This window comes from Falco cherrug, chromosome 6 (assembly GCF_023634085.1).
Source record: "Falco cherrug isolate bFalChe1 chromosome 6, bFalChe1.pri, whole genome shotgun sequence".
Classification (NCBI taxonomy): Eukaryota; Metazoa; Chordata; class Aves; order Falconiformes; family Falconidae; genus Falco; species Falco cherrug.
The window spans coordinates 62193244-62206592 of NC_073702.1; the positions used below are offsets into that span (position 1 = coordinate 62193244).

Sequence of the window (13349 nt, forward strand, 5' to 3'; positions counted from 1 at the left end):
AATATCTCTGTTGTAAATGGATACTCTGACTATGAAGAGACTAGTGAGAAAAAGCAAAATATAATAATTCAGATAATTTATATAATATGCATTATGCTTATCAGAAAGAATATGTAACAGAGAACCCATTTCTCTTTCTTGCTTGCCAGAAAAAAATCCTTGATTCAAATTTTCTGTGTAAAACCCAGCATTTTTTATAATACACTCATAGACAATAAACATTATGACTGAGCCCATTATTTTAAGAGTGTTTTGGCATATTACCAAAAGAAGAAAAATTTGAAGAAGCCATTACAAGAAAATATATAAAGAAGGCAACATCAAGAACAGAAAGGGATTATTGTCAAATCTGTATCTCTTACGTAAATTGGTATTGTCTAGTAGCATCGGCCATGTTTCCATCCAAAAGAGGTTCACCTTCAAGTTTATGGTTGGAGTTTATGAAAGCTGAGAGTCCAGTCTCTGCTTCTCTTTTCCCCTGGTTCCCTTCTGGTTCAGCATCCAGTTCCTGCAAACCTGAGGGGAATGATGGCACCGAGAACAGCTTCTTCCCTGTCCTCCCGCAGCACAGGAGCTGCTTGTATGCTGGTGTCCTCAGTCAGAGAGAGGAAAGAGTAAAAAAAAAAAAACCTAGCATTAATATCACGTTTCCCCACTGGTCCGTCTTTATCAGGTTAACCAGCAGCAGACATGGCCAGGCTTGTAAATACAGAACCTGACCCAAAGCTCGCAGAAGTCCCTAGGAGCTGTGTGTGCATCAGAACCGTGATTATTAGCTTATCCTAACCACTTTCATACACAGATTTTAAAACTTATAAGAAAAGTGTTGAGAGAAAAGCAGTCTTTCAATAGTTTTGGGTTGGGTTTTCCTGCATCAGGGTCTGATCTAAAGCACACTGTGGCAGGGGGGGTCTTTTCTCAGTATTCTTTGGACTAGCCCCTTAAAATATGGTCAAAGCAATATAACCACCACATTATGCAGTTGCTTCTTCACACCCTGCACTCAGTTGGAAGGTATTCAAGACAAGCCCAAATTTATACCAAAATATTTGCCATGTGTTTCAGATAAGGCATAATAAACTTTGAACACAGCAAAACAGATTTTATGTCCAACATTTCCTCTTAAACTCATTTATCTTTCTCCCTCCCTCTTCACTCTCACACACCTGCACCATCACTTTTTGTGTGACAGCATTGCTGTAGTAGCTTCAATAAAATAGCCTCAGCCAGTGGAGCAAATACAAGCACCTTATGAGGTGTGACTAACTTACGAGCGCAGCCTTTTCCCTTTGCTGCTTTTTACAGATGACATAGGAGCCTCGTCGGCCCTGCAGCTTAATTGCCCTGAAGCTGGTAGTGAGCAAGTGAAACAGAAACATGGCATTTGTTAGCTTTTTGATCCTCTGCTTTGTGGTCGGCACTGATAGCACTTTCTCTTGCCAGAGTACTGACGACTTTGTGGGCGCCAGTTCTCCAGGGGACATTGTTATTGGAGGCTTGTTTGCAGTTCATAGCGAAATGCTGCATCCAGAAGAATATCCCATCAAGCCAGTAATTCAGAACTGCGCTGGGTAAGTAAAACTGGAAATTATACATATAACAAAGGTCACTGAGATCGGGCATGTACCTCTTACATTATCAACAAAAGCTGGTTCTCTTGAATTTCCTGGTCTTTTAAAAGAACTTGGACGTCACATAAATTGTGTGCAAATTAGTACAGGATGATAAAGTATGGCAAAGTTGCAGTTATAAAAAATACTGTGGCTGCCTGAGGAAGGGAATGAGCATTGGATCCTATTTCAATCTTAATGTGTAATCAACTAGCCCTGGAGGTTTGTGCTGAACAATCATTTAATTTCCATGTAAATGCTAATTTGTTGCTATATGTCTGAAGCACTCTGCTGTGCAGTTGTTCGTTATTTATGAAGTTGCATCTACTTTTGATTTGAACACAGGCAGACTGTTCCATTTCACCTAAGCGCATACTAAAATATGTCCCCCGCCTCACAAGGCAGCTCAGCTGCAACTTATGATAGTACCTTGCTGACTAGATTGTAGTTACTATTATAATTACTTTAATTATGTAGTTATTACACTTTGTATTATAATTGTGGCATTATGCTATAGGATAGACTATACATGAACACCATGTCACATATGGATTCAGGTTCAGACTGTGCATCAGAATATTTGTTTTGCTGTCTTCAAATCCTACTGTGCTTGAAACATCCATTTTTCTGGAAAGAATGCAAAGGAAACCTGGTGAAGGACTTCATTTTAAGTATATAATAAAGCCTTCCTAAGCCCAGGAATTCCAAATATGCATTTTCTTTAATTATAATACAGGTACAAATCCTCAAATTTTATTTGAATTTTGCATGCAACTTAATCCTACATCTGAATCTAATAGTGACCTGGACATTCAGGTATCCATTTCGATTAATTTCAAAATGATGAAGTCGATCATTTTGCCAGTCTTCCAGTATTTTTCTATGGAGTCATAAATTGTCCAAGGTCGATTTGAAATTTAATTTAGTTTGCAAGATTTGTAAACTGTAGAGAACCTTGCCTGAGAGGGGTTTTTTTTGTATTGCAGACATTTTGTGCTAGCACAATTCTCATTAAGCATTTGTTATAATATCCACTGGAGATAAGGGGAATAACTGTATTAACTTCATCAGGTTTAGAGAAGACTTTAGGAACACTATAAGACCTCAACCTCTGAAAGATTTTCTTCTATTCTGAAATATTTAGTCCTTTCTTTGATTTGTTACATGTTTTGGTGAAAATAAATACATTTTTAAAAAAGCTTACTGGGCAGGTGAAGTAAATTGCAATAGCTTCACTGGCTTTGACAGATGCTTCCTGAAGATATTACTGGCAAATTTTCATCTAACATGAGAATTAATTCTTTAGTAGCTGCTTTTTTTCAGGAAAAAAAAACCCAAAAACCAATAAACCAACTTTCATTCAGGTATATTTTAAGTTTTGCGTTTATTTTTCTTAAGTTAATCACTCAAAACATACTATCCATCACTTCTTTTCAGTAGTTGTCAATTTCTGAGGGATATCCTCAAAATGGACTTTGCTTCAGCCTTGTTCCCACAAATGTCTTTCTAAAGTAAAACTTCTGTGTTTCCTGACAGCTTTGAAATTCAAATTTTTCTTCAGACACTTGCAATGATACATGCTATTGAAATGATCAACAACTCAACACTGTTATCTGGAGTAACTCTGGGCTACGAAATCTATGACACATGTGCAGAAGTCACTAAAGCCATGGCATCTGCTCTGAGGTTTCTGTCTAAATTCAATTCTTCTGAGGATGTTGTGGAGTTCAAGTGTAACTACTCAGACTACATCCCAAGAATTAAGGCAGTCATTGGAGCCACCTACTCAGAGGTGTCGATGGCAGTTTCAAGGCTGTTGGCTTTGCAACTAATCCCACAGGTAGGTGTGAGGCAATTACGTCGTTTTGGACAGAAGGTCAAATTTACCAAGGTTGGAATCAAGGTGTGGCTCTGATCATAGGGACTGTGAAAGCCACACGTTTGCTACAGGGCAGGATTTGGCTCAACCTAAGGACATCGGGAGGGGTGGGATTCAGCTTCAAATGGAGGGCTTAATTCATTTGCCTAAACAAAGGCAATAAGAGCTACTTCATATGCCCAAGGCACATGCCTCCAAGTGCTATTTCAGGATGATGCTGGGCTCTTGTCAGCCTGGCAGCACCATTATTCAGTCCTGCACGGCTGTGCCAGTTACTCCAGTGTTCTTTGGATGACATTCAAGGATTCTGTTCAGGCAACAAAGTTACACCCACTGCCTCTAGTCTGGCTGGTGATGAATATGGCAACACCTGGTGTCGAGCTTAAAAAAAAAAAAAAAAAAAAAAAAAAAAAAGTCTAAATAAAATTTGGCCAGAAATCTGGAAATTCTCTCTCGCCTAAGAGAGATGAGATGTTGGAATCTGTGGTAATTCTGGACAGGGAAGTGAGGAATATTGCTGTAAAGTGCAGTTTTACTCATGTTACTCTTTATAGAAGAGAAAATATACAACTCTCTAGATCCATGCTGCTCCTTCCCAAAACATCCTTCTCTATTTCTGACCTCTCTAGGACTCGTACAGTCCCGCACTTGCACTTAGGCCAGTCCTTACTTTTCTGCTTTCACTACTGTAACGGAGTTTGGGTCAAGGCCAGGACCAACGAGGGAAAAGGAGATCCGCTTCCACACCATCCTGTGTTGCAGGATGGGTTTGGCCATTTGACATAAACTACCTCCCTTCAACACAGCAACATAGTAACCAAACACGTGGAAAAGAAAGAAAATCCAAACTAAACAGAACTTCTAATGGAATCTTGTCCTCTGCAGTGGTAGGAAGTAATTATGACCTCCAGCTCTAGCAGAGGAGTATGTATGAAAATTAAAATGCCACACCTGAACATAACCAAAAGGCAATTGGTGAAACAAATCTGCATTGGGGCACAGAGATGGAAAAGATGACCCAGCAGATTTTTCTCATCCATAGTGTCTGTAATCTTCTGATATCAGATATTTGGTATCCCCTTCAGAGACCTGACTCATTTTGGAAACCTTAGATTTGTTTTTTTTAAGAACTGTCAAGCAATGTAGGAAATATAAGTGTAGGGGAAAAAGTTCCTACAAACAAATAGAAAAGGATTAAAACTAGAGAAATTTAAATAGCAATGTTCCATTTATGTTTTTCTAGCTACATTCACAAGGAAAAGGTAATACATCTTTTATATGAAAGAATTATAGTATTCTGTAGTATTGGTTACTGCTTGTTTTTCTGGGAGGTTCTAACAGGCTTAGTGATCCCTTTAAAATATAATAATTAAATCTTGGAGAGAGAATATATATATACAGGTGAACCATACTAACATATTCAGTGATATTAAAATACTGCAAAATGTAAGGGTACTAGCAACTTGAATAATAACTCAAACAATGGTTAATGTTTCCAATGCTTTAAATATTGTTTTGAATAGCATGTTGATGGTATCTGAACAGAGTAAAAAACCTTACCAGCATGATTGTCATATCCATTTTGAAAGGTTTTATTCTCTGCCTTCACTGAAGTAATTATGTGGATCAGGATGAAAACCGTGGAACTGGTAATGGGCATGAGTCTGCATCCTAAGAGCAGGGTGAGGCAACCTGCCCCATTTGGCTGCACCTTGCTGACACTCACTCACAGGAGGAGGGAGACTGCATCAGGCTGGATGAAAGAGCAATCATGGCAGCTTTGGATCTCTCGGTGTCCTTTGGAGGAGATTGCCTCCATAACTGAATTGTTCGCTCTTCCTAGGTCAGTCCTGCATCATCAGCTGAAATCCTCAGTGACAAAATCCGGTTTCCTTCTTTCTTCAGGACTATCCCCAGTGATTTTCATCAGACAAGAGCAATGGCACACTTGATCTGTGAGTCTGGGTGGAATTGGATTGGAATAATAGCCACTGATGATGACAACGGGCGGTTTGCTCTGGAGAGCTTTGGAGTCCAGGCCATGGCAAACAATGTCTGCATAGCTTTTAAAGAAATGCTACCTGCCTATCTCTCTGACAACACCTTTCACACCAAAGTTGATCGTGCAATTGAGAAGATTGTCAAGGAAACCAGAGTAAATGTTATTGTTGTCTTTATGAGACAGTTCCACGTGCTCAAACTATTTAAGAAGGCAGTTGAGAGAAATGTAAATAAAATCTGGATCGCAAGTGATAACTGGTCGGCTGCAGTCAAAATCAGTACAATTCCCAACATCAGACAACTGGGAACCATTGTGGGATTTGGATTTAAAAGTGGCAATGTCTCCACATTCCAAGACTTTCTAAGAAACCTTCATGAAAAGCCCACTGACAACAACAAGTTTTTACATGAATATACTACACTTTTGTCACTCTGTGCACACCTGGAATATCATGATTTTCAAACATGCATTTCAAACCAGTCCCAGGATGATCTATTGCAAAATGTTGAGAATAAACATCAGATCTGGAGAGATGATTTTTTGAATGCTAACGTTGAATCGGGATTTATCCATAGTACTATACTTGCAGTCTATGCCATTGCTCACGCCATTAAAGGGCAATGCAAAGACAGAAACTGCAAGGATCCCTCTGCCTTCACTCCATGGGAGGTATGACGTTAATTCTTTCAGGTCTTATTCTCTGCATAACTTTCATCTCATTTTTGCTCCCACATCCCTGGATTCACTAGCTTGGTCCTTTTACTAAATTATTTTTTCTTCCTGTTCCTTCTTTTCTTCACTGGCTGAAATAACAGACTATGTGCTAGAGCAGCAGTATCTAACTGCTGCAGTGATAAGGACTAGATTCCAGGTTTTTCTCCCTGTTTTTGGCCCATGTAGGTGCAGAGGCTCCTGGTGCTGAGCTGTGGCTATATTCTGCTGTAGGTAGAGAATGATTATTGCACTTCATGTACAGACAACTAGCTGATGGTGAATAACTGCATATGCACCATCTCCTCCTTCATGGGTACATTAGCAATGGCTGTAAACACATGACTCCACAGGTGCAGAAGGGATCTTTACCTGCTGGGTTTCATTAGCTACTGTAACACTTGCCCCATCACCTCCAAAGAGCACACAGCATAGGCACTAACTTGGGTGAAGGCTCCAGTCTGTAGGCTTCTTGCTGGAATGCCTTGCGAGCTACTCATGTGAGATAGAATAAAATGTATAGTCAATCTACAGTTGACTTACCAGCTATTCAGCTACTAGCAGTCGGTCCAGTTGCCGCAAACCACTGTAATACACAGCAATGAGTGTTCTTGAGAGATGGGGATACAGCAGGATAGGAGTGTTCACCAAAGAGTTTCAATTTTCCAATTTCTCTCTCACCATTGTCTCTGTTTCATCTGAATTCAGGTATTTTTCTCTATAAGTAATCTTTATTTGAAAGTGAAAATGGAACAGACTGTTCCTCTGTCTGATCTTGATTTCTACTGAAGTGACTGGTAGGAAAATTAGACACAGCCTTTAAGATGAGTGAGGTACTTGTTATCAAACTCTACTAGGTAGAAAAGAAGAGGAAAAATCAGACAAGTAAACCTGACCTGACCTTTTACCCAAGAACTTGCTCAGGAGTATTCACTTTTACACAATTATACTCAGAGGACTAAACAAAAGTTAATTTAAAAGTCAATCAACCACTGAAGCATTCTGACTTGCTCTGACCTCTTATCCTAGGTCAGGGCAGGTCAAACCAAGGTAGGGGCTTTGAAAAAATACTGAAACAGTAACAATCAGACTCTTACTCATGAATTTGTAAATGTGAATAGGACAAATTCAGGACTGCTTTACAGGGGGCTGCAACTTCATTGAGCTGCATTTACATCATTGCTGAATTAAATCTCAAACAACCCAAACTAAAACTACTGTTACGAGGCTAAGAACTCGTGAAGAAAACTGAAAGTTATACCTCCTGTATTGCTTTCACAATAGAATTTCTGTACACTAAATTTAAAGCCTCTAGAAATGGATATACATATACAAAGCTTAGGATGCAACTAATCCATGTCACACATCTCCACACACAGAGAAGCAACAAGGGTAATCAGTGTTACAGACTTTGCTGAAGTAGCTATCAGTTACATCAAAATGTTACTATTAGCTCCTTCTGTTTGAAGCTCAAGATATATTCAGAAAGCTCTGTTGTTACCATATTGTTAGAGAAATTGGTAAAGTGGAGAAGAGAAAAATTAAATTACTAGCCTGAATATATACAATAAAAAAAACCTATTCAGTCCAACAGAACTATACAACATCCAACTCAAATGCAATATTGGTTAGAAGCACACTTTGATTCTTCACAGATGGGTAAAGATGCAGTGAGTATATATATATGAACTCTCAAAACAACTATGTTATACATGAGAAAATGACGTTATATGCATATATATACTTGCCAAAGCCTATTAAGTAGCAGATTTATCAGCATGTCCATTAGATGCTATAAATATCACAAACAGATCCATGCAAGAGCGTGCTTTAAGGGGCAGTTAAATTCAGCCTGTCACCAAAACCTGGGGTTTTTTTCTTCTTAATTAATCCCTGTTGCCAAAAATTGTTAGGCCTGCAAAAGCATAAAGCCTTTGCTTCAGTTCAGAACTACAGCGGCAAATGAAAGTCATTCTATGGTCTCCCTATGAACTGGGAGTGGGTTATATGTACCTTAACCAGTTCTTTTCTAGATTCACACAGAACTTTTTATCTGGCTGTTTGTCATGAGGGAAACAGAAATATCCCCCTGTTGAACAGAATGGCTTGCAATATGAAGCTGGACAGTTGCCTTAACAAAGCATGCTTGTTTTGATATTTCCTATGATCTATAAAATACAGCCTTGTTGTTTATTGCCATTGTGCCATTGATCACTTCACCTGAGCAAACTGGCGTTTAACAGTTCTGAGTCTCACCTTGCAATGCATAGTATCAGTCAGAGTGACAGCTGAAAACAATGTTACCTATTTCCAGACAGGCTGGGGGAGGTTTCTGTGGAGCAAGTATTGTCCAGATTGACTCTGGTGACAGTAAAGTAACAATAGGAGCATCACTCACAGTCATTCTTTACAAGAAGGAGTCTTCCAAAAGGCCATTAGGTCTTGCAAGCAAAAATCTTTTCTTTCCCATCATCGTACCAGAATTTCCAAGGCTGGAACAAAATACTAACATGAGTATTTGTACTCATTGCATAGAGTTAAGAAAAGATTATATTTTATTAATAGATTTTTAAGGTCAACAGGACTGTCTGAATAATGTAATTCTGTGTCAGACATCAAACTAAACAGTTATAAAGATGACTTTTAATTTTAACGTTTCTTTTACTCCTAAAAACCAACAGGTCTTTTTAACTTGATATCATCACACAGATGTAAAACTACTGAGTTTATTGCACTGACATGGTACTGATATATATTATCATTCCTTATACTTATGCTCAGCTCCTTGAAGAACTTAAAAAAGTTACAGTCATTGATGATGATAAAGAAATCAAGTTTGACTCCAACGGAGATATGAGCACCAGCTACGATGTACTTCTTTGGAAAGAAATTGATGGCCACATGGAAATTACCACCATGGCAGAATATGACCTAGAGAAAGGTGGCTTTATCTTTGAGGATGAAGACCAAAAAAAAGCATTTCTGGATTTAAAGGTAACTTTTAGTTTGTGAAAAAACATGTGAAGTTTGTTTCATATGTTTTCTTCTCCCTACAGTATTTGTAACTGAAGTATGTGTCAGCTAGAAATCTCTCCTGTGGTTTCATGTTCTCCTTTCAGAGCAAAAAACCCTCTCTGGGGATATTCAAACACTTTCATGCACCCTGAGAAGCCTGTCAGCCTGTAAGCAGGCTCAGTGATTTGAAAAAGAGTTATTTCTCCAGAATGCTCCTAGGAGATTTCCTAAGATGAGAAATTATGTCTGTCCTAAGGATGCTACTCCAGAATTTTGAAAAGGGGTTTTAAAATAAAAAATGACTGTCTGTAAAAGCTCCCTCTCTTTTGTACCACCACCATTTATTTTGTAGATGAAGACTCATATCTGTATTAAAAAAAAAAAAAGAAAAAAAAAGAAAAAAGCTTTGTTGTTATTTGCTTCTGTTAGAGCTGGAGTCAGCACAGCTACAGGAGTCTGAGGTGGGTGGTACCACCTGGAGCCCCGGCACTGGTGTTGACAGGACTAGTGGGTGTCTCTACAGCTGGATAATGTTATCTGTGCATGGGTGGAAGTCTGTGTTCATGACTAATGGGGCAGGGTGAGGCTGCTTACCAGGTGGGCTGGATTCGAGTCTCAGCGCACAGACTCAGCTGAGGACTGAAGAAAACCTCAGATCTTGTCCCCCTTTGTGGCGCTGCCCAGGATGGCAAGCAAATGTCTCTACCTACTTGTAAGCCATCTTGAAGAAAGAAGAAACAGCAGTGTCCCTTAGGACTGCTTCTCCATTTTACAAAAAATTGTCTTTGGAATGAGGACTGGAGCCCAGACCTTGAGACAAGGCCCTGATCATGCACCCCAGAGTGGTGCTTCCTGACTCAGGGATGAGCTGTTGAGGGTCAGGAATATCAGAGCTGCAGTGCAGAGCACCCACCAAGGTGTCTTCCCCAGGCTCAGAGCAGCTGAAAGGCATTTCAAGATCTCACTTGTGAAGCAGTCCACTTGAATCCTCCATCAGATCCATCAGATGCTTCTGAGCTTTCTTTGGAGCTAATCATTAGCAGTATAAATTCCAGGTTCAAAGCTGGATGAGACACTTTGATCTGGATTTTAAAGCTACAGACGATTCCACTGATTGGCATTCGGGGCCAAAAAATATAATTATCAGGTAGATAATGCCCCATCCTGTCACTTATTGAATGTGTGGAGAAAACAGAAGAACATAGAGCCTACAATGCCTTTTTTCAGCATCATTTTCAGATTCCCTTAAAATATGTTAGATACAAGAGAGTGCAAATCACAGAGTTACTGGAGGTTTATTTTAACGTTTCTAAGTAATTAGTTGTGCCTGAGCTGATTTTTTTTTCTTTTGTCCTCTGCACACTGCAGAAGGTTCAGTCAACATGCTCCCAGCACTGCAGGCCAGGACAGATGAAAAAGGTTACAGAGAGTCCACACACATGCTGCTATGAGTGTGTTTACTGCCCAGAAAACCATTACAGCAATCAAACAGGTAAGAAATTGTGATCCAAATAAAGGTTTATTTAGGCATCAATATGATTGTTTTGTTTGGGTATAATGCGCCTTGCAACCTTGGGTAAATCTTTGGAATGGGACAAACGGACATATTTGTCTATGCTCAGTTTCCCAAATGCTAGTGTTTGGCCTATAAAATAGGTTTAAATGCTTTTTAGAAGACAAAACTTAAAGCAATTGGATTGTCCAGATGACTGGCATTATCCTTTGTTAGGATGGAAAGTCTGGATGATTTATCAGACTGACTTTCATTAAAATAGAGCCTTGCTTCCCTGTCTTTCCGCAGTACACCCAGTCTAATAAGGAAGAAATTCTTCACTGTGAGGGTGATCAGGCACTGGCACAGGCTGCCCAGAGAAGCTGTGGATGCCCCATCCCTGGAAGTGTTCCAGGCCAGGCTGGATGGGGCTGTGAGCAACCTGCTCTAGTGGAAGGTGTCCCTGGCCAGGCCATGGGGTTGGACTAGATGATCTTGGAAGGTCCCTTCCAGCCCAAACCATTCTATGAGTCTACAAAGTTCAAGGGTTATGTATTTTTCCTTACCAGCATATTTTTGTCTTACCAGGGAGTACTGCGAAGTCTGATATAATTGTACAGTAATATTTTCTAGTATCAAACCAGATGTGTACTTTACCTCTTGTTCATTTACAGATTTGAGCAAAATTCTTTAAAAGGTAAAATTAAATATGGAGGAGAAATATGGAATTAAGAAAGTTGTGGTACAATGTACTTTTAATACCCTGAGAGCAGAAGGAAATTAAATCTTATCTTTCTAATTAAAATAATTGTGAAATTTCTCTGTATCAGAGGATAGGAATCTTAAAGCAAAAGTAACCTTTCAAAGCATAATATAAAGCAATGTTTATTCTTGCTGTTGTATTTCAAAAGCTATCTGTAAAGAGAAAGTTTGGGTTTTTTTCTTGTCAAAATAGATAAATGAAAGCAACGTTGTTTCAATTTCTGCAAAAATTTAGTTACTCCCAAGTCACTGTTCAGGTTTCAGTTAAAGTTTGCCTTTCCAGAGCTCTGGCCAGGTCATGTATCGCTGGTCAGCAGTGACTAAGGCAGTGTTAGGACCCTGGTCACTCTCCCTGTCCCCTCCCAGGCCCTGGCTGCAGGCAGCCCCTGCTCACAGCTGGCAGGCATTTGTCCTTTTGGCACCACTGCCACCACTGCCACCACTGCCAGCATGGCACCGCAGCGACCGCAGCCCTGCAGCTCCTCCCCCTGGGCAGCAGCAGCAATAGTCGGAAGCGTCAGCCCTGCTTAATCAACTCGGCACCCCTTCCCACATTGCTCCTGCATCTCACGCCTCCGTAACCCACTTCGAAGTTTATTTACTTCGGATTTCTAAGTTATCTTCCTTTTTTCTGCTTTCAGATATGGATTACTGCTACCGATGTAACAACAAAACCTACTGGGCTCCCATCAATAGCACCACATGCTACAGAAAGACAATCCATTTCCTCGCCTGGACTGACTGGTTTGCTATTTTCCTCCTCCTTCTCTCCTCTTTTGGGGTTGTTTTGGTTTTGTCAGTTAGTATAATATTTACTAAAAACTTGAACACGCCAGTTGTAAAGGCATCTGGAGGTCTAACTGTCTGCTATACTATTCTCTTCAGCCACTTCTTAATTTTTTTAAGCACTGTCTTCTTCATAGATGAACCCACAGAATTCAAGTGTAAAACTAGACAAGCCCTCTTTGGGATAAGTTTCGCACTCTGCATTTCATGTATTTTAATAAAGTCACTAAAAATTTTACTAGCCTTCAGCTTTGATCCCAAGCTGCAAAACTTCCTGAAATGCATGTATAAACCTATTCCCGCTGTGGTCACCTGCACTGGAATTCAAGTTATCATTTGCACCTTCTGGCTAGTATTTAGGACACCTTTTGTAACACAAAATTTCTCAATTCCGAGAGCAATAATTCTGGAGTGCAATGAGGGTTCTATTGTGGCTTTTGCAATTATGTTGGGCTACATTGCTGCCCTAGCCTTCATTTGCTTCATATTTGCCTTTAAAGGTAGGAAGTTGCCAGAGAACTACAATGAAGCTAAATTCATCACCTTTGGCATGCTAATTTACTTTATAGCATGGATTGTGTTTATCCCTGTCTATGCAACTACATTTGGCAAATACCTGCCAGCAGTGGAAATCATTGTTGTTTTAATATCCAATTATGGAATCCTCTGCTGCATTTTTCTTCCAAAGTGCTATATCATCATTTTCAAGCAAGAAACTAACACAAAATCTGCCTTTCTCAAAATGATTTACACATATTCCTCCAAGAGCGCAGGCAGCATTGCTGTTAGTCAGATTTCTTTGGACTCAAAGTCTTCCAGCCCCCGAGCTACTATTTCAGACTCGTGTAAACCTGAGAAAAACTCTGCGAATGGAAACTGCCATTTCCAAGTGCCTGGGCAGACACTAATAAAAGGGAAAGTTCTTCCTAAAAATATTACACGGACTATGGTCAGGAAAAGACTTTCCAGCATTTGACTGGCCAGCATGAAAGTACCAAAAGATGAAAAGCCATCTCAGGGAGCCATTTCTCTTTCAGGTCTCTTTCCTTTTGGCATCTCCAAGGAGAGCAGGCCACATGAAATGCCTCCTCC

At 39.8% G+C, this 13349-nt stretch overlaps 1 protein-coding gene across 1 annotated transcript; it reads left to right on the forward strand.

The window, feature by feature from the left end:
* Positions 1 to 1377: 1377 nt before the first annotated feature.
* Positions 1378 to 13233, forward strand: GPRC6A (G protein-coupled receptor class C group 6 member A). Its single transcript, XM_005445694.2, has 6 exons — positions 1378 to 1571; positions 3147 to 3450; positions 5333 to 6160; positions 8984 to 9196; positions 10586 to 10709; positions 12113 to 13233. The coding sequence occupies exons 1-6, from the start codon at positions 1378 to 1380 to the stop codon at positions 13231 to 13233; spliced, it is 2784 nt and encodes a 927-aa protein (XP_005445751.1).
* Positions 13234 to 13349: the final 116 nt, after the last annotated feature.